This window comes from Mustela erminea, chromosome 1, assembly GCF_009829155.1.
Source record: "Mustela erminea isolate mMusErm1 chromosome 1, mMusErm1.Pri, whole genome shotgun sequence".
Lineage (NCBI taxonomy): Eukaryota > Metazoa > Chordata > Mammalia > Carnivora > Mustelidae > Mustela > Mustela erminea.
The window spans coordinates 140,966,275-140,986,178 of NC_045614.1; the positions used below are offsets into that span (position 1 = coordinate 140,966,275).

General features: G+C 43.5%; 1 protein-coding gene across 3 annotated transcripts in view; it reads right to left on the reverse strand.

Moving 5' to 3' along the window:
* Nucleotides 1-17,029, reverse strand: part of ARHGEF26 (Rho guanine nucleotide exchange factor 26) — a 122,904-nt gene extending 105,875 nt beyond the window's left edge. The window contains exons 1-4 of one of the 3 annotated variants that reach the window (XM_032344463.1): nucleotides 16,875-17,029; nucleotides 15,326-16,451; nucleotides 13,927-13,966; nucleotides 9,598-9,743 (exon numbers count right to left, since the gene is read on the reverse strand). In XM_032344463.1, the coding sequence (XP_032200354.1) occupies nucleotides 9,598-9,743; nucleotides 13,927-13,966; nucleotides 15,326-16,405 (1,266 nt within the window). In that variant the 5' untranslated portion in view covers nucleotides 16,406-16,451; nucleotides 16,875-17,029. Of the gene's footprint in view, nucleotides 1-9,597; nucleotides 9,744-13,926; nucleotides 13,967-15,325 lie in introns of all 3 variants that reach the window. The other 2 variants (XM_032344454.1, XM_032344443.1) reach the window with 2 other exon arrangements.
* Between the last annotated feature and the right edge of the window lie 2,875 nt (nucleotides 17,030-19,904).

Below are 19,904 nucleotides of genomic sequence, written 5' to 3' on the forward strand. Positions count from 1 at the left end.
ACAAGGTATCCTGCTATTGTTCTAAGGGCCACATAAACTGTAGTGAAATCACCTAGTATAACCCCTGGTGCACAGTAGGTCCTCTGCAAATATGTGGCCAACAATTTAATTGCATGTCAACAAATTAAAAGCATAATGATCTAAAGGCAGGTCCCTGAGCTACAGCTCTGCAAGTCAGCCCCTGCACTGCCTGCTCCTAGCGAGACCTTGAACCCATGAGGATATAGGGGATCCCTCTTGCTCAGCTGAGCGAACAACAATCTTACTCCTTCGCATATCACTACCTGAAGCAGAATTTCCTGCTGCTTCAAAATGGGAACCACTCCATTTTTGTGTTATTTCAGTTGAATGGGTGGCTGTGTTGATCCCTTACACCAAAAGGGAAAATAATCTGCCATTTCCTTTCACTGGCAATACTACTTCTTCTGTAGAAGCTATCCATTGGCTCTGTAGTCTTCACCTCTTCAAATAATAGATATTCAGATAATGAATGCAGTAATAATCATAAGAGCACAGACTAAAGTAGAAAATCAACAGGCTATCAGCATTCTGGATAAATCAAAAAAAAAATTGAGAAACGAAATTTTAAACGTTAAGTCCAGCATTTAAAGATTTAATAATAGTTTCTATAGTGATGACTTCTCAAATCATCATGGAAACAAATCACTCTGTGGATGTGGCCTTGAGGAACAGTCCCCTCACTGGACTAAAGGCCTGGAGATGCCACACGGGCACATCTTAATATGAAGAGGGTAAAAACAAGAATCTGATAGATGATTTCCACAATCCGAAGCTCAGTATTCTAGACTTTTTTTGCACATTCAGAACTGCTCAAAGTAACTCAGCCTTCCCTCCTTTGACCTAATTGCACTGTATTCCTATAGAAGGCTATCATTCTTGAATGCCTCCCATTGACCTCCCCAGAAGAAATACCAAGTAAAAAATTAGGTTACTACTGGATTTGATTTCACAACAGCCAATACCTACCATGGGCTAACACAGTTTTAAACTATGAAGATGCCAAATTCCCCAATGTATCAAAGACATGTATTAAATCCAGGATGTAGCCAACCAATGATCAAGATTTTTTTTTTAATAAAAATAAAAAACAGCCTCCAAAAGGTCCCTGAGTAGGAAACTTCCTCACTGCTTTCACTGCTGAGTAACTTTCTACTACTTTCACTTCTGGGATTAGATGTCTACATGTATTCATTTATTTATACATTCATTCATAAACTCACCCAATAGTTTCTGCAAGCTTACTGTAAGTCAAGCACTGTTTCATGTCCTAGGGAAATAGGAGGAAACAAAATGGACAAAAACCTCTGCCTTTATGCAGCTTTTATTTCAGCAGAGTAGTTGGACAATTAACCAAGAAAGTAAATCACACAGTATGTGACAGTTAATGTCATGAAGAGGATAAAAAATATTAAAGGGGTGCTAGGGAGAAGATGAGGAAGAAAACCATGTGGCTCTCTGGAGGAAGAGCTACTATATGCTGGGCAGACCACAAATGCAAAGGCCCTGGGGCAGAGTACACCTTATATTCTAGGAACATCAGTGTGACTGAGCATTGGGCAATATGGAGGAGGAACCAGGAGATCAGTCCAGGAAGGAAATCAAGCCAGATCACACAGCCTCCCAGGCCACTGTAAGACTTGGCCTTTACTCTAAGTGGACTCGAGAACACCTAAGGGAGTCAAAGAACGAGACAGTATCTCAGCATATTTTAACAGCATAAAAAATAATCAATATAATTCCATGTTGCCACATGGAGAGGAGATGTAAAGGGATCCCAGGAGATACAGGAGTTGAGCTGGAAAGCAGTGGGGATAATCCACTTTTGAAGGTGAAGGCAGCAAACCAGTTTTGTACCAAACTGGAAAAGGTTATGGAAGAAAAAGAAGACTGAGGAATGATTCCAAGGTTTTTTCACCTTGGCAACTAGGAAGATGAAGCTGTTATTTGCTTAGGAAAATAAAAATATATATATATTGTGGGAAAAGCAGGTCTGGGCAGGAGAGAAGAAAATCAGCAGACGTAAACTTTTAGACAGATTAACTTTGAGAGGCCCATTATATCAGAAAAGAATCTGGATACCCTTTTTTGAAAACTCAGGGAAACGTCTGGCCTAGAAATAGAAACTCCGAAGTCACCAGAGTATATGATGTATTTAAATTCACAAGATTGGAGGAGAACACCAGGGCGCCTGGGTAGCTCAGTGGGTTAAGCCTCTGCCTGGGATCTGCTCAGTGGGGAGCCTGTTTCCCCCTCTCTCTCTGCCTGCCTCTCTGCCTGCTTGTGATCTCTCTCTCTCTCTTTGTGTCAAATAAATAAATAAAATCTTAAAAAAAAAAAAAATGATTGGAGGGGATCACCAACCGAGCACAGGTAAGAGCCCCAGAGATGGAGCCTAGGGAGCCTGGAACATTTAGAGATGGGAGGAGTGAGGAAGTAAGTGCCACCAACCAGAGCATGAAGCTCCAGCTGCAGTAATTTTGTTTTCACTCCTCTCACCCACCATTACCCCTGAGGATCTACATACAGGACAGTTTCCCTGCCTGGGACTCCTCAGTTCAGTCCCTGGGCCCCACACCAACTTCACCCAGACACCTGTCTTGACACGCCACTGATAGCGGCTCATGTCTCTTCCTTTGCCACCATCTATCAGTTGACAGCACCTTGCCCAGACAGGTGCCCTCCCCCGTAGGATCTCAGAGCAGCACAAACACGTCCTTCGTGGCATTCATACAATTTTAATTCTGTCATTGATTTGTGTGATTATTTGATATCTGTGTCACCATGAAGGGTGTCTGTAAGGAAGTGAACCAAGGTGGAGTCTGTCTCTGAGCATCTAGCACAGAGCTGGCTCTCCATTAACTCTAGATGAATGAAGGAATCTTTCGCCAGCCTCTCTTGTTGGTTTTGTGCTCAATGAAATAATAAGACCCTTTTTGTATTGGGTCCCAAGTCTAGGTTTCTGACTGAAATGCCTTTTTGTAGTTATGCCAATCAAAATTTAATATCCCTGTTCTCATCTCCTCCCACTTGGTTGGAGCACCTGTCTCTTGCACTCTGCCTCCCTAGGGGCATGGCGCACACATACCCACATTTCACACCCTATTGTTCTCTTGGGAGAATTAAGAACATAAACATTGCCATATCTACTATTCAATTGCCCTTTCATTACTCAGCTCCAGCTGGAAAAGTTTTTTCATTTTCTGAAGACTACATATATTCTTCAGAAAGGGTTACACAGCTCAAGTTCCAAATCTGCTACAATTCAGAAAAAGAAAAACTTCTAAATGTGATATGAATAACATGGGAACTATACTTAATACATAGAGAGCTCCAAGGGCACCCGGGTGGCTCAGTCGGTTGAGCATCCAGCTCTTGATTTCAGCTCAGGTCAGGATCTCGGGGTCATGGGAGATCATGACAGGGAGATCATGGGCATCAGGTTCTGCGCTCAGCAAGGACTCTGCTTGTCCCTCTCCCTCTGCTCCCCCACTCTTTCTCTCCCTCTCTCTCTGTCCAATAAGTGAATAAAATCTTTTAAAACCTCAAACTGAAATAAAGAAACAGAAAAAAATTATAAACAAATATTTATATACTTGTGTGTGCATTTTCTGAAAAGCCATGCCTCAAAGTTTTCATTCTCAAAGCATGTATAACCTTTCAAAGGGAAAGAAGCAAAACTGATATCCATCCTACAAAATAATGCCGAAGCTAGAAAGAGTACTGAAGATCATCATGTATAGACATGAAAGGATTTATAAGACACATGGTTCAGAAAAAAAGCAAACTGTAAAAGCCACAGAGTATATATTTAAGTAAACACATGCAATCTTTATATTTCTCTTCAATGTATATACGTGGATTTTGAGAATGTTATCAAATTGAGAATAGCATTCCTCTAGAGAAGGGGAAAGAGATTGGGATTGCAGACGTGATGAAAGAGATTTTAGTCTTACCTGAAATGTTCATTTATTTTTTACATGGAGAACGTATTATATGTTGCTTAATATAAATCAAAATTAATTTTCAAAAACATTAAAAGAACAGCATCATCTAATTGCACTGACAGCTAGGCGGGCCCCCAGCTCTAGCCCTCTTGACTAGAACAGAATCTCTGAGTACCTCTCAGACATAAGCACATGGATCTCTATTTCTGTTTACAAAAATACAAACATTCCAGGAGAACTACTGCCCAATTTAAAAGTGTGGAGAAGTACATATCTAAAGCTCTGACAATTTCCACTAAGCGCTAAAACCAAGCCAGGCATGAAAAATGAGCATTTTTTAAAAAAATTTTTAAACAGAAAAGATAGATATGGTAAAAGGCATTAATCATCTAAGGTAAAAAATAATTTTATGAGACTGCAATGTTGCAAAATATGAATGGAAAATTATATGACTGAAGAGATTATTTTAAGGAGCAAGTTACTGAACAGCTGAAAATTAATTCAGACAAGTATGAAAATTTAAGGAAAAAAGAACGCATTTCTCTATGATCTCTGAATGTATAAAACATTTTCTGCAAACAGGATGATATTCAGGTTTATTACATCTGTTGAGCTCTAGTTTTTATAGAAAACAGACCTTTCACAACAAACATGGTGTAAATTCTGGAAGGGTAAGTCCCATCAGATCAAACTGCTAAGTCACCAAGGTGTCTGTTATATAGTCAACTGGATGGAATTATACGTATACAAAATGACCATTTTTCAAATCCTCCTTCCTCTCCTGGCAGTTCAGAAAGTCATCCAGTGGCAAACGATGTGAGCTTGAAGAGCAGAGCCAGGACTCAGAGGCTGAGGTCCTGACATCAGACCTCCCGTTAAACCATTAGCCCCACTCTGCACAGCGGAAGGAATACTCTGAGGAAAATGGAAAAACTGGTTCCTAACTAGAGACTTTAACATTTCTGAACAAACTGAAGAGACCCAAACGACCGAAGATGACTGATAAACCGCCGTCAGCAAGTGCAAAGGAAGAGGAGAGCAGGGGACGACTATATTAGGTGCTGAATCCCAGCGGGAAGTCCGCCTGCGTGCTTGTTTGTGCCTCTAGAGCCTAAACACCCTTTTCAAAGGTACCTGGCATGTCAAGGTGATGGAAATTACACAAACACACCCCATAGCAAATAAATGGGGTCAGGGCACGGCTGGTGAGTGTGGCTTCGGTGCTGTCACTGATCTTGAAAAAACAAACACTGGTTTCACAACCATCATTTTTCAGGACATGCACAGTATGTGAGCTCGGGGCAGGGAGGTGTGGTTAGGAGGAAAAACAAAAAGACTCCAGTCAAGATTTATCCTTTATTTTCTGTGATACTGCAAATGCTTCCAGAATCCCATTAAAGGATGAACTGTAGGGAAATCCTAAAGCTCTCTTTGTACCCAAGACTCAACGGGTTACCTGGCAGTCACTATACCAAGGACTTAGTGTTCCATCCCCAACTAATAATATTGATGTTTTTCTTCAAACCCACAAGCTCTTCCCAGAGGTCCGAGAACTACTGGCTTCATCCTCATGCTGCCATTTTAGGTGAGTCACTGGGCACCTGACCTGTGTGTGTGGCAGGTTCTGGGTCTCTCGGCACAGATCTTTAGAAATCAGAAATGACTTTCCAATGTCAAGCCTCAAATCCACGAACCATAATGATTTTAAATTATTTCTCATATACCAGTGTTCTCCCAGGCCTGAAAAGTTATAATTCCTGGAATGAAGACATCCTACACCTACCTACCTACTCTGTATATACTCGAAGAGTTCTACCTCCTTCTATGATCAAGGGAATAAAAAGTAAACCTGTCACCCTCTTATGAGACTAAGGAGCCCAGGTTGTATTTCTGACTATAGGAGAATAGCCACTGCTGCACGGAGAACCCATTGGCAGAGGCACCATTGCTAAGTACATCCGCATTTGCTTACTTTAAGCTGACTCAAGAAGTCTGGGCAGCTAGATTTTCCCTTCTATTGAGGAACAAGTAAATGTTTCTTATACAGTTCTAATTCTCCCTTATTGTTAGATAATCACAACATTACAGTTAAAACCTGTCCTGCTAGGGCACCTGGATGGCTCAGTTGGTTAAGCGACTGTCTTCGGCTCAGGTCATGATCTCAGAGGACTGAGTCCCGCACTGGGCTCCCAGCTCCACAGGGAGCCTGCTTCTCCCTCTGATTTTCTCCCCTCTCATACTCTCTCTTACTCTCTCTCAAATAAATTAAAAAAAAAAATTCAAATAAAAAATTAAATTAAAAAAAAAACCTGTCCTACTAAGGTTTAATGTTAAGGGGGAGTGGGGGGGGCACCTGTCACCTGTGTGATTGTCCAACGGAACCAAAGGAGACATAGAGACAAGCACACTAAAACATTATACTACAGACTGAAAACTTGAAGACCTATGCAACAACTGTATATCACTGCAAACTGAGCCTTTTGCATACTGAATTCTTCTTACTGTCAACTGATAAGCAAAGTTTCATCATCCCAAGAGGCAGGCAGGTGTTTGCAACAAAGAGATTTTAAGACAATAAAACAACCAACAACAGCTAATGCACATATGTGCTCATGCAAACCCTCACACACAGAAAACCACCCGCCCTACCCTCTTTCTGGGATCAAGACCATACTCAAAAAAGAATTTTGTATTAAAGTGATGTATGCATGATGAGATGGCAGCTACCGTGTCAATTTGGCACATTAAAGGTAAGCATGGGAAGAGCAGATGTTTCTGAGACCAGCACTAACCCCTGTGGCCCGTCTTCAAGGAAGGATTGGGGCATGAGATCAGACAGAGAAATGGAGGTGCTGATCCCTACGGAGACATCCTGACAATGCTCATAATTCACAAAAGCTTCCTTTCTTTAGGATCCTAATGGCAACTTGGACCTAACAACTGCTAAGCTTCTGAAAAAGAAATGACCACTTTTTCATTGAAATATCCACTTTCCTAAAAGCCAGAGCTGGCTGCATCTTTTTAGTGGATAGAAAACCCATGTGGGAAGTATAGAAGAGAACCTCAGGACAGTGATTATTTTGGGATGGCAGAAAGGAGAAAAGTACTGGAGAGGAGGGTGGTGAACTGGATCTGCCCAAAAAAGAGAGATCCGCAGTAAATATGTTAAAATGTTAGCATTTGTTCAATGTGGGTGGCAGGTACCCAGAAATCTCTTACACATACTCATTTTTAAGTTTTTCTGCATGTTTGAAGTACTTTATAATTTTTTTTAAAGATTTTATTTATGTATTTGACAGAGATCACAAGTAGGCAGAGAAGCAGGCAGAGAGAGAGGAGGAAGCAGGCTCCCTGCTGAGCAGAGAGCCTGACCCCAGCTGAAGGCAGAGGCTTTAACCCACTGAGCCACCCAGGCACCCCTGAAGTACTTTATAATTTTTTTTTTAAAGTAAAATATTTTAAATGTGAAAAGGAGACACAAAATGCACAAAGAAATCACGGGCTGAAGTCTAAGAATGGGAGGTGGCAAAGTCCAATGTTGCTTTGATTAAATGTAATTGCCAAGCAACACAGTAAATACACACAAGCCTCCTGGGAACACTAAAACCCAAGATAACACACACTGAAGTTAGAACCCACTTTATAGTTTTACATTTTGTCACCAGTCTTTTGATAGAGATCTTGTTAACAAAAGGCACATGGGTACACGTATCCTTGGCCAAATGAAATGCATGCCCATATTTGCAGTTGTGCAGAAGGATGTGTAGTATTATTTTAATGTGTGTTTGTTAATCTAGCTGAAAGCCAAACTTTTGGAGGCCTAAGTATGGCAGCTTGCTTTTCAGTACTCAGAATAGGTAGGATCAGAGTGTGATACATCAGTACACATCGCTGTTCAGCATTCAGAGAACAATGGCAAGATTCATGCCTGGGCTAACAAATGCAGCTGTTACCACGGAGGAAGAACTCAAAAAATCCACAGCTTCTTTTCAAGAGTCCTCTACCAAATGGTCCACACCAGAATGGAATGAAAGCCATTTAGAGTCAACATGGCCTCCATGGGCCTTGTCACCAGTTTCTCCACATGTGCACGTGGGATAGAATATCATGAGATCATTGAATTAGGGTATAAGGTTACCAAATGTCAGTTCTGTGAGTAGGTATTATCACCTGAGCACAGGCAAAAATCATAGAAATATCCTAGAAGTTCCAAACTGTCAGCAGAGGAGACAAGACTGGCCCATAGATACTTTGTTGGCCTTACACATCATTTCTCTAACACTTGAACTGGGATAATACTCATAAAACTCTGGATTGCTGCGTTCTCTTTCCTAAATGTCAGAAGGAACATTTCCTAAACATCGGAAGGAACACCAGCAACACTGGGCTGGTGTGAGCTAAGTGGCGGCGACTGAAGTTATATCAGGGCTGTTCACCATAATCCCCACAGGCCTCAACCGCCACACTCACCAGCCTCCCCTTAATGTTGCTTGCTGTGCCCTTGTAGGCATTTTAGCCCATGGCACATATTAAGGGTGCCGCAGCTTGGAGGCACTGGAAATAAATAAATTCTCCTTAGAGCAGAATTAGAGGTTGGGAGGGAGACAGAGAGAAAGGGCTCGGTTTCTAGAATTCTGAATTCCAACACAGACTAGAAGAAAGAAGGAAGAACATGACCGAAGTCATTCCCATCATTACCATACATCCATTCCCATGGCCTGTTGATGAGCTCCAACGTACACAACTCCTTTTCTTAGGTCAGCGTGTCCCCTGAACACATGAGATTCAGGACTCTGAACAATGCCCATTTCAGCTTAAGAGGGAATAGCTTCTGCTCCCGTGTTGCCTAAGGGACTCACAGAGGTGTACTGGCTTGTTTTCAATGCAATGCTCCCACCACCCAAACCAGCCATGGGAATTCCTTTCTACTTGGTAATGCATCAGAGGCCCACAGATACTGAGCTCAAACTCATATCAAGTAAACTAAGCAGCACACTGTGACATTTGTTAAGCCAAGAGGAAGAGAAATTATAGCTACAAACAAAAGATGTTTGATGCAGAGAGGAGAAATTACTCATCAATACAACATAATTGTCAGACACACTCACACAAAAGATGCACAGAGGGAAAGGAAACAGACTGCCACTCATTAATCAGCTGCAAGAACATATAAAAGTGTCTAAATCAAATGAAGTTTCCACGGAAGAACTGTCATAAACTCCCTATTGTGCATAGATACACACACATATATTTATACATATAGTCATAATTATGATAAAGTTCAGGATAGATTAAGTTACCTCTGCATATACACACTATGTTTAAAAAAAAAAAAAAAAAAAAAAAAAAAAAGAGAGACCAAGCAGGAAAAGAAGCTTCCAGAGTAGAGTATATCATTGTCAAGATACCTTATTTAATCAAAACCTAATTTTCTTGATCAGAAGAATCAAAATCAACATTCTCACTAGTGTCTGGAGGGTTTCAAGAAACATCTCACAATCTAAAAAGAAGAGTCTTTCTCTTTCAGGTTACAGGATCATTGGCAGAAAAAATTTAAACCACATCCAAACCTAATTTCCACAACTTGGTTTTTTCAGGGCCACACATTGGGAAGAAAAAGGTAAACACTTACCGCAGACAGCTGGCTCCACGTGGACCTCAGTGGCTTGTGGTGAATCACAATTTTTTCATCTGACTTCTGTTCTTTGGGCTCCGACTCTTCATCAGAGTCAATGTCAAGAGCCTTTTCTTTGTAGTTCTGATACAGGACAGCATTTTCTGCAAGAAACACAAACCCTACATGTCACTAATGTCTCCCATCATTATGCTACTTGTTCTAAACAAACATCCAGATTTATAAAGTGTTTGGTCTCTAGTTTAATAAACAACAAAGAAGCAAATGGATTTTGTCACGGAAGAAAAATTACCAAAAAGTGATTTTCTCACTCTCACAGCTCTGTCCCAAATTCATGCACAGGAAGGGAAAGGATCCATGCATAAAATACCCACTGAAGCAAAGTTTCCACATCTCTGTCCACCCCTCTTGGAGGATAGCCAGGCCTATTAAATCACTGGGGTTTTTGTGGGGGGAGGTGGTAAACTGAATTCATATCCTTCTTTTCCTTCAAAGTCCATCACCATTCATTTACCTATTTAACAAACATGTACTATATATCTACAATGTGCCAAGAGCTGGGAGTAAATGGAAAATAAAAGACACTTCCTGTGCCTTCATGAGCTAAAAATAGGAAGAGAAAATAGTCCAAGTCCTTCACTCATTTGTTCATTCAACTGATATCTGGAAAAGGCCTACTAGATGCCAACAACTGTTGAGCAACAGGGATACAACAATGAACAAAAAAGATGAAAATCTCGATCTTCATAGAGTAGACATCAAAGTGAGCAAAGAATGACAATAAATAAGTAACTCTTCGCGTATGTCAGATGCTGGTAAGTGTCATGGAGAAAAATAAAACAGGGAAAGGAAGGGAGTGTTACAAAGGGGGTTGTATTTTTTAAATAGGGTGATTTAGGGAGGCCTCACCAAGATGACATTTAAGCAAAGACCTAAAAGAGGTGAGAAAGCAAGCCACCTTACAGCCAGGGAAAGAACAGACCATCAGAGGGAAGAGCAAGTACAAAGGTCCTGGGTCAGGAGTCTGTTTTGTACATCTGCATGTACAAAGACCAGCAGGGAAGGCTGTACAGCTGAAATGGGGTAAGGAAAGGGAGAAAGCTTAAGAAGGGGGGCTGAGGATGAACAGGAGGCAGATCATGCAGGCCCCTGCTTCCATGCCACTAAAGGACTCTGGTTTTCACTCCAAGTAAGAAGGCAAGTCATTGTTGGCTTGAGGACACAATAATCTTGTATATAAACATACCTACAACCTGGATAATTTATATACAGGTGCTCTGAGAACAAGAGTCTCTCAGCAGGGAATGACCCAGTCTGGGGGTCAGACAGTGTTTCTAAGGAAAAAATCTAAGATGACAGATGAGAAGTCACAGAGGTAAGGAGAAAGCATATTAAAAAAGCCCTGAGGCAAGAAGAAACGTAATACCTTAAAAGAAAAAAGGAAAAGTCCACGTGTAGAGCACGGGTGTCTAGTGGGCAAAGGTATAAGGTGAGTTTAGGGAGATGAGCCAGAAAGTCTAAATCATGCGGAGGTTTGCAGGCAATGTTAAAGAACTAGATTTTTATCCCACATCCAAAACGACTGAATTTCTTTCACACTGCAAAGACTGCATTTTATCCTGATTGCAGTGTGAATCCACTGAAAGGAAAAACTGGATTCTGTTGTTGGAGAAAATACTGACTGTGTAGGAGACTAATTAGGATGCTATGGGAGAATGATCACCTGGGTTCCTGGGGATGCGTTGGAGATGTGGGGCAGAGAAAGGGAGGTGATCAGGATGTTTCCTAGGTCCTTAGGTCCCAACAACAGCACAGGAGGAGATGGCAACACCCGAAAAGATACAGCGGGCAGAGGGAAAGACTGAATTTGGCTTGGGACGCATTGAGCTTGCCCTGCCCTTCCCACCTACCAAAGCTGGCAAACGTCTGCCCCCTCTCTCAGCAACTGCTGCATGTTCTGTAGGCACCGTGACTAAAATAATACTGGACTCAATGCAAGATTTTCCTGTTCGCGGATTGTCTTACACATGTGAAACTGATGGTGAGGGTAAAGACTGGGTTACCACACGTCTGTAGTGCTCTTTAAAGTACTTAGAGGCTGACCCAAAACATATGCACACAGTTGATAAGATTTCTCATTCGTTCTCAGCATAACATCATAACAAAGGCAGTAAGAGTTCTCAAACATGATGGAACTAAGGCTTGGTGAGGTTACGATGCTTGCTCAGCGTCACTCAGCTGATGAACAGAAGCAGTAGGAGAGTAACCCAGGTCCCTGACTCCACCAAGACAGGTTCTTACCACTCTCCTGCACCTCATCCTGACTTACAGTCTTGTTAGTCATTATCGGTAAGAATTCTGTATTCCTCATGTACATGTATGTAAGAGCAATTTCCAGGTCATCATATTTGAGAAGACACAAGTGAACGCATAGAAAAGCTCCATATAAAAGGAAAACAACAGGGGCGCCTGGGTGGCTCAGTGGGTTAAGTCGCTGCCTTCGGCTCAGGTCATGATCTCAGGGTCCTGGAATCGAGTCCCGCATTGGGCTCTCTGCTCAGCAGGGAGCCTGCTTCCTTCTCTCTCTCTCTCTGCCTGCCTCTCTGCCTACTTGTGATGTCTCTCTGTCAAATAAATAAATAAATAATCTTTAAAAAAAAAAAAAAAAGGAAAACAACATAGAACTATAAAAAAGTTGTGTCCTCTGACTTAAAAAAAAAAAAAAAAAAGCGTGGGGCGCCTCGGTGGCTCAGTGGGTTAAAGCCTCTGCCTTCGGCTCAGGTAGTGATCTCAGGGTCCTGGGATCGAGCCCCACATCAGGCTCTCTGCTCAGCAGGGAGCCTGCTTCCCCCTTTCTCTCTGCCTGCCTCTCTGCCTACTTGTGATCTGTTTGTCAAATAAGTAAATAAAATCTTTAAAAAAAAAAAAAAGCGCCACAATTTCTAACCCTTTAAGACATAGGTCCCAAAATTAATGTTAAATTCAAGAAGATGCAAAACATCTCTAAATACATATTAGGCAGACACTCTGTTCACTTGATGGTCACAAAGAGTTGTACAAGAGGAAGCCAAATGGACTAAGAACCAGTTATCTGTCCTACTACCCCAGTGTGACAGTGGGCAAGGCACTAAACCTCCCTGAGCTCCCAGTTTCCTCAACTATAAAACCAGGGAGATGAATTTGTCCAAACCAACTAAAATACTGTATCTGGGTTTCTTCTCCATACAGAGCAGTTTCCTAAGATTCGTGCAATGAAAACTTTTTTTTTTTTTAAACTGGTCCTGTTGCAATCCTCCAAAGGAGCTGATTTTTATAAGAAATGTATAGGGAAATAGTTTATAATCACCTAAGATTATGTATTTTATAACGCTGGGTGATTTTACATTAGATTTACTTACAGAGAGGTATACTCTTCTTCATGACTCTTCAAACGTTAGAAAAAATCTTAACATTTCAAAATACGACAGCAAGGAACTACGTTCACCTTCACCATGCTCCCCAGACCTGCAAGGCTGCAGGTGGGGCTCCTCACTCACTTTGTGCCCTTCCAGTTGGTGGACACTTGACCCATCTGTTTACCAAAGTCTGCTAATCTGATTAGGGTTTGAACACCTGGCCGAAGCAGCTTTTCTATACGGATTACAGATTGTTAGGAATATATTTCTAGCAGCCAGGAGAGTTAGAATTCCCCAAAATTGAAACTTGATAAGCAAACAGGAAGTCAGAAGTAACACTAAAATGTGGAAATATGGGAAAAGAATATTAAGTCAAAGGAAGTAAGACTTAAGATCTAAATGCCAAACTCAGGATTTTTTTTTTTTAAGATATTATTTATTTATTTGAGAGGGTGAGAGAGAACATGAAAAGGGAGAAGGTCAGAGAGAGACGCAGACTCCGCATGGAGCCGGGACCCCAATGCAGGACTCAATCCCAAGACTCCAGGATCATGCCTTGAGCTGAAGGCAGTCACTTAACCAACTGAGCCACCCAGGTATCCCAAACTCAGGATTTTTAACTAAAAAGCTGGACTAGCTCTTACTCTGTCTCCATTTTTTCGAGGGAGGTGAGGCAGAGTAGATAAGAAGTAAAAATCCAGGACATTGGCTGACAAAGCCATCAACTTACAAAAAATGTTATTAATTCCATTAACTGCTGGTATTACTGGATGAAAATTCAGCTCAGTGCAGAGTTTTGTACTGTATAATTTGGGAAGAAGTTGGACATTTTTCTCATCTTAAGTGTTTTTGTTACTGCAGCTGGATTTCAACTTATAATTGATATTCCACATTGAAACAGCAATAAAAGTCTGGAAAATCAAATGCTTACCTTCCCCATCAAATGTTCCTTGTCCTTTCAGCATTTTTTTCTAAGAAACAAGAAAAGCAAAAAAGGAAAAAGCAAAGCAAACGATGTATGAATGAGCCAAATAGAAAATACAGCTATTTTAAGAAAAAGTATTACTTCTTGTTGTTACATTCATTAGATTTCCAAAAGCAGATAGCAGATGATCCCTCAAGTAGTTCACTTATCTGATTATCATAATCCAATAAAATGGTGAAATGAAATGTACAATGTCCCCCACACCCAGCAAAAGAGCTTGAGAACCCTGAGATGACCAGTAGTTCAGCTCATTTCACTACTCAAGATACACCAGCACTGTTAAATTGAACTTTGCCATACTTGGGGGACCGGTAGACACCTAAAGTGTTATGTAATTTCTTTAAGGCCATGACATAAAAAATAAAATAGCCTTCCTAGTATATTACATATTGACCTTCATATAACTGGTTCCAGTTCTCTGATTAATCAAGAAAAGTTGTGGCTGCCCAAACGAATTTCTGCTGAGATCTGCCTTGTTCCCAGAGAAAGCAGCAGATGCACACTCCAAAATATCCTTCTTTAGTTTTCCTCTATCTCTTTAGGTCATGTTTGGCAATATTTTAACACATGCAACTCCCAGGCCTTTATCAGGGAGCAATACACACAGTTCACTCGAACCTTAAGTTCTGAGCTAGTAACTAGTTAGATGCACTCAAGTTTAAGAATAAATGGGTACAACATGGGAATAAAACACAACCACAGACCGTGGTGACAGAAAGAAGCAACAACAAAGATGACAAACTATTTGTATCTTCTGTAATTCTGACAATCATTTTTTAAATTCACATTTTACCTGAATGGTACTTAGAAGGTTATCACCACTCAAAAAGTCATTCTAATTAATTAACATAAATCAATTACTTCCAGTAACTAAAATAATCAACATGCTCAAAAGAAATGAGGAGTTTCCTGTATCACCGGGTGATGAATCAGCAACCCCTAACTGACACCTCTAGACCAGCTCCAGACAGTTGACCGTACAGTCAAGAGTACCATGCCTGCTCTCCACCCTCTGTTCAGTTTCCTGTATTAAAAGTGTTCAGGATTCAGCCCATACCTAATTGCCGGCATTTCTATTTCACATTAGGTAGGCCTCCACATTTTGACTGAGATTAAAAAGTTAAAACCCTGATAAGAGTTTTACTTCCTCCCACAAAGTTGCATTAACCTGGCTGTGACTGCCAGAAACAGCATGGCCAAGAGACATGTGGTCTGATCAACAAGAGAATTGAAAGAAAACAATAACTTCTGGTTTCCTCCGTGCTCCTCCTCCCCACCCCCAACACCTTTACTTTTGGCTTGGTGAACGCCTGGCTTCGCCAGCGACACTCCTGCCCACTCTTACCTTTATCCTTCCCAGACTGGAGAACTTCTCCTTGTCTTCCATCACCGCTTTCAGAACAGGCTGGGACATTCTGTTCTTCTTCTTTGAAGTGGTAGGACTGTCAAAATCAAAGCCACTGACCACCGCCCTGCGATAGGATGTGGATCGCAAGCCTCGCCGCAGAGACCCTGGGCTGTCCACGTCGTTCTCCGCGTCGCCCTCATCCTCTGAGGGGCCCAGAGACGCTCCGAGGCCCTCCACCATGCTGCGCACCTTGAAGAGTCTCCTGTGGGGCTCCACATTCTGACTGTTGGACTTACTTAGTTTAATTTCCGAGGCCAGGCTCTTCGGAATGATTTGCTGTTTCCCCACTTTGAGGGCGGCGGGGCTGTTGGTGCTCAAAACCACTGAAGGATTCTCTGGAAGCTCGTTCTCCTGGGAGGGCAGCCTTTGGAGGGGGAGTTTGTGTTCCGAAGAACTTTTCTGGGGCGCAGGAGAGAGTTTCGTGGGTTCTGGCTCAGGGTCCTTAGTTGCCTGGCCAGATCGCGAACCAGAGCCTGGGGAGTCGATTTCAGGGAAAAGCCCATTTGCAGCGGTTGAAGGCAGGGGGCTCGTAGTCGATGCGGTCAGGTCTACCTCCCAGCTGCAGCAGGGGGGCGACTTGGTAGTCCGCTGGGGGCACACAGGCTGCGGTAGGGGCGAGGTCACAGTGCCATTCGCTGGGGATTTCGAGGAGACCCCTGACACTGCTTTGGGAGCCTGGGGAGAGTTGGGCCGTCGCAGCCGAGGAGAGACAGATCTATATTCCGGGGAGATCGTCCTCCCATTGGTCACCACCCTCCTATGGGCACACAGAAGCTGTGGGTTCCCCTGGACCGTCCTGCCCTCCGAAGCGGTGGGTCCCTGGGTGGGAGCCTGCATGGCGGGGGGCGTCCCTCGGTCCTCCACGGGGAAATCCGTGATCAGCAACCCGCTGGGGCTCTGGTAGGATTGGGGCCTCGGCTTGCTCCGGCCCAGCAACTGAGGCTGAGGAGTTGACCGCCTCCGCCACAAAGGGGTTAAGCTGTTGCTAGAAAAATCCACTTCACTCTCGCTGTCCATAGCGGAGACTCCGAGGTCAGCCCGGGAAGGAACAGCACCCAGTTGCCTAAAGAGGAAAGAAATCATGGAACTTTGCCTCGGGACAAGCAGGCACGCCTTGCAGACGCGCTCCAAGCCTGGCGGTCACCGGACTGCTGTGCGCGACCCAACTGCGTGTCGACTACCCCCCTCTGCTAGGGCAAAAATCTGCGCCCTCCGCAACGCGCGGTCCGTGAGAGAAATCTGGGCTGTGACGAGGCGGAAAAATCCAATTACCTCCGCGTCCCTCCAGCGCCCAAAGACCACCCGCACGGAAAAAGCCCGCCACCAGTACGCAGGGTGCAAGCTGATGCACAGGAAACTTTGCGACGAGTTCAGCTTTTTGGAGAAACTTGCCGCCGCGCGACGCTCCCCTCCGCCGCCATCCAGCTGCCCAGCCCGGTCGTTGGCCCCCTCTCGCTCGAGCCGCCCGGCTCCTAGGCGGATTTACCTTCGGGGCTTTACAGAGCCCAGGGCCAGCGAGCGTCCACCGGCCCTTGGGTGGCCCGGGTCTCGGACGGAATCGCAGCAGCCGGGGAGCTCTGGAGAGCACAGCGGCCGACCCGAGCCGTCGGCTCCGCCCTCAAGCTTGGTCCAGCCCCCAGCCTTAGCCCCGCCCCGGCCTTAGCCCCGCCCCAGCCTTAGCCACCCTCCCACCCGCCTCTGTCGCAGTAGCTCAGAGCCTGCCTTCCCGCCTTGGCGTACCTTCCGTCTCCTGCCGTCTCGCTTTGAAACACTGGCGCACACGTGGGCTGGGTGCGGAACTTCAGGGTTCCGTGCCGGGAGCTGTGGGCGCGCTAAGTGCTTGCCAGGAGCACAGCGTGAGAACGAGCGTGGGAGCCAGGCCGAACTGCAATTTAGAAAGCCCTGGGGGCAGGGTTGGGGGGTGGTGCTGAGGGGGTTGGGGGGGGGGTAGTCCGGGGCGAGGAGGGTCTGTGAAATGCGTGAGATGGGAGGCGTAGCTCTAAACGCTGGGAGTCAGTGCCCTCTCAGCGCTGGGGTGGTCTTAAAACACAAATCTGATCCCCTAACTCCCCGGCTTAAAATACTTTATAATAGAGACTGATAGATGCCCTTGCTTGTGCTTCGAGTATTTCCAGAGGCTTGTGTGCAGGCAGCTGCGGGGGGCGGGGGGCGGAGCACGGTGGGACTGGGTACCTAGGAAACTGGTGGGAGCGGGAATTTTCTTTCAAAAGATCTTGGATCTTTTATGCTTTGTGTTTTTTTGTTTTTGTTTTTGTTTTTGTTTTTGTCGTGGTTGTTTTTAGAAAGGGGGAGAGGCAGAGGGAGAGAAAGAAAATCTTAAGGGAACTCCACCCCCAGCGCCAGCCGCTCTGGGGCTGAATCTCACAGACCTTGAGATCGTGACTCTGAGGAAATCGAGGCCCAACCAACTGAATCACACAGATGCCCAGAACATTTTGTTTTGAATCCTGGATTTTACCATGTAAAAGATAAATGTAAATTAAGTTACAAATATATATATATATATATTTTTTTTTCCCCCCCAAACTCTATAACTTACAAGGCCTTGCAGGATCTGCCTACCTCTGCAACAGTCTTTTCTCCCAACATTTTTTTCTTCATTATTCTTGGGCCACAGCTACTTCAATTTCGACCTCCCCAGAACCTGCCCTTTTGTTCTCCTTGACCTTCTGAGGTGTTACACCATCAGAGATATCCCTGACCCCTACTGAATCAAACAGTCATAGCCCTGTTATATTCCCCCAGCCACCTGTTCTCTTTCTTTTCTACATTTAATGACTATTTACATATATACACATTTATTTTTGTGTTTATGTTTACTATCTGTTTTGTCTTCTTTGGACCGTAAGCATCAAGAGGGCAGAAGCCATGTTGATTTATTGCCCCTCTGTATTCCAGGCCCGCAGTGGGTACTTAGTATTTGTTGAATGAATTTGTGAGAGGAATGAAGTAAGGACAGTGACCATCTTTCCAGAGTGCTCCATTGCCAAATAGTAGAAAGTTGGTTGTATCCTGGCCAAGTTCCTGTTATGTGAGAAGAATAAGGCCAACTTGAGAGGACAAATGACCGTAAGATCTATGTAATTAATTCTATCAGCAAGACTTGTGGGCTGTTCTCCAAGTTCTCATTCAGCATTCATGCATTCATTCAGCAGAGATACAGTGCACATCCACTGTGTGCAACTTAAGCTACTCATTTTTGCCCTACATACATTGAATGTAATGGTCAAAATAGTGAGAGGCAAGCTCTGGGTTGTGAGATGAAGCATGAGGATTTTTGTGTTTTGTACTTTTCTGTATTACCAAATGCTGTACGTTAAGTATATATTACTTTGATCAGAGACACTTCTGTAAAGGAGAAATGGCATCAAGAAATTTTTTAAAATTTTTAAAAATATTTTATTTATTCGACAGAGATCACAAGTAGGCAGAGAGGCAGGGGGGTGGGGGGAGCATGCTCCCTGCTAAGCAGAGAGCCCTATGTGGGGCTCTATCCCAGGGCCCTGAGATCATGACTCCAGCAGAAGGCAGAGGCTTAACCCACTGAGCCACACAGGCGCCCCAAGAATTTTTTTTTTTTTTAAGATTTTATTTATTGGGACACCTGGGTGGCTCAGTGGGTTAAAACCTCTGCCTTTGGCTCCGGTCATGATCTCAGGATCCTGGGATCAAGCCCCGCATCGGGCTCTCTGCTCAGCGGGGAGCCTGCTTCTCTCTCTCTCTCTCTCTCTCTCTCTCTGCCTGCCTCTCTACCTTCTTGCGATCTCTGTCACATAAATAAATAAAATCTTTTAAAAAAAAAAGATTTTATTTATTTATGTGACAGAGATCGCAAGTAGGCAGAGAGGCAGGCAGAGAGAGAGGAAGGGAAGCAGGCTCCCTGCTGAGCAGAGATCCCAGGACGCTGGGGATCATGACCTGAGCTGAAGGCAGAGGCTTTAACCCACTGAGCCACCCAGGCGCCCCCCTCCCCAAGAATTTTTTTTAAAGATTTTAAGAAATTTAGGGGTACCTGTGTGGCTCCGTCGTTAAGCATCTGCCTTTGGCTGAGGTCATGATCCTGGGATCTTGGAATCAAGCCCAGCATTAGGCTCCCTACACAGCAGGAAGAGTGCTTCTCCCTCTCCCACTCTCCCTGCTTCTATTTCCTCTCTCGCTTTCTCCTGTCAAATAAAATCGTTTAAAAAAATTAAATTTAAAAAATTTTAAGAAATTTAAAGAAGAAATATAGCTAATTACATACTCATACATACCCCCTTTTTAACACAGAATGTTTTCCATACTAATATAATACTTTTATACTGGGAAAGTATAATTTAAAAATGCTTAACTAATGATAAATGAAGTGTTACCTGATTCAGAATGCAATCTGTGACTTATGTTAAAACGTTATAAATGGTGATAATCTCTTCAACCTCTGTTGGGTCTGCAAACAAGTGTAGCAAAAGACTGTCAAGGAAATCACAGGATCTTCCTACCTCATTCCTAGGCAACT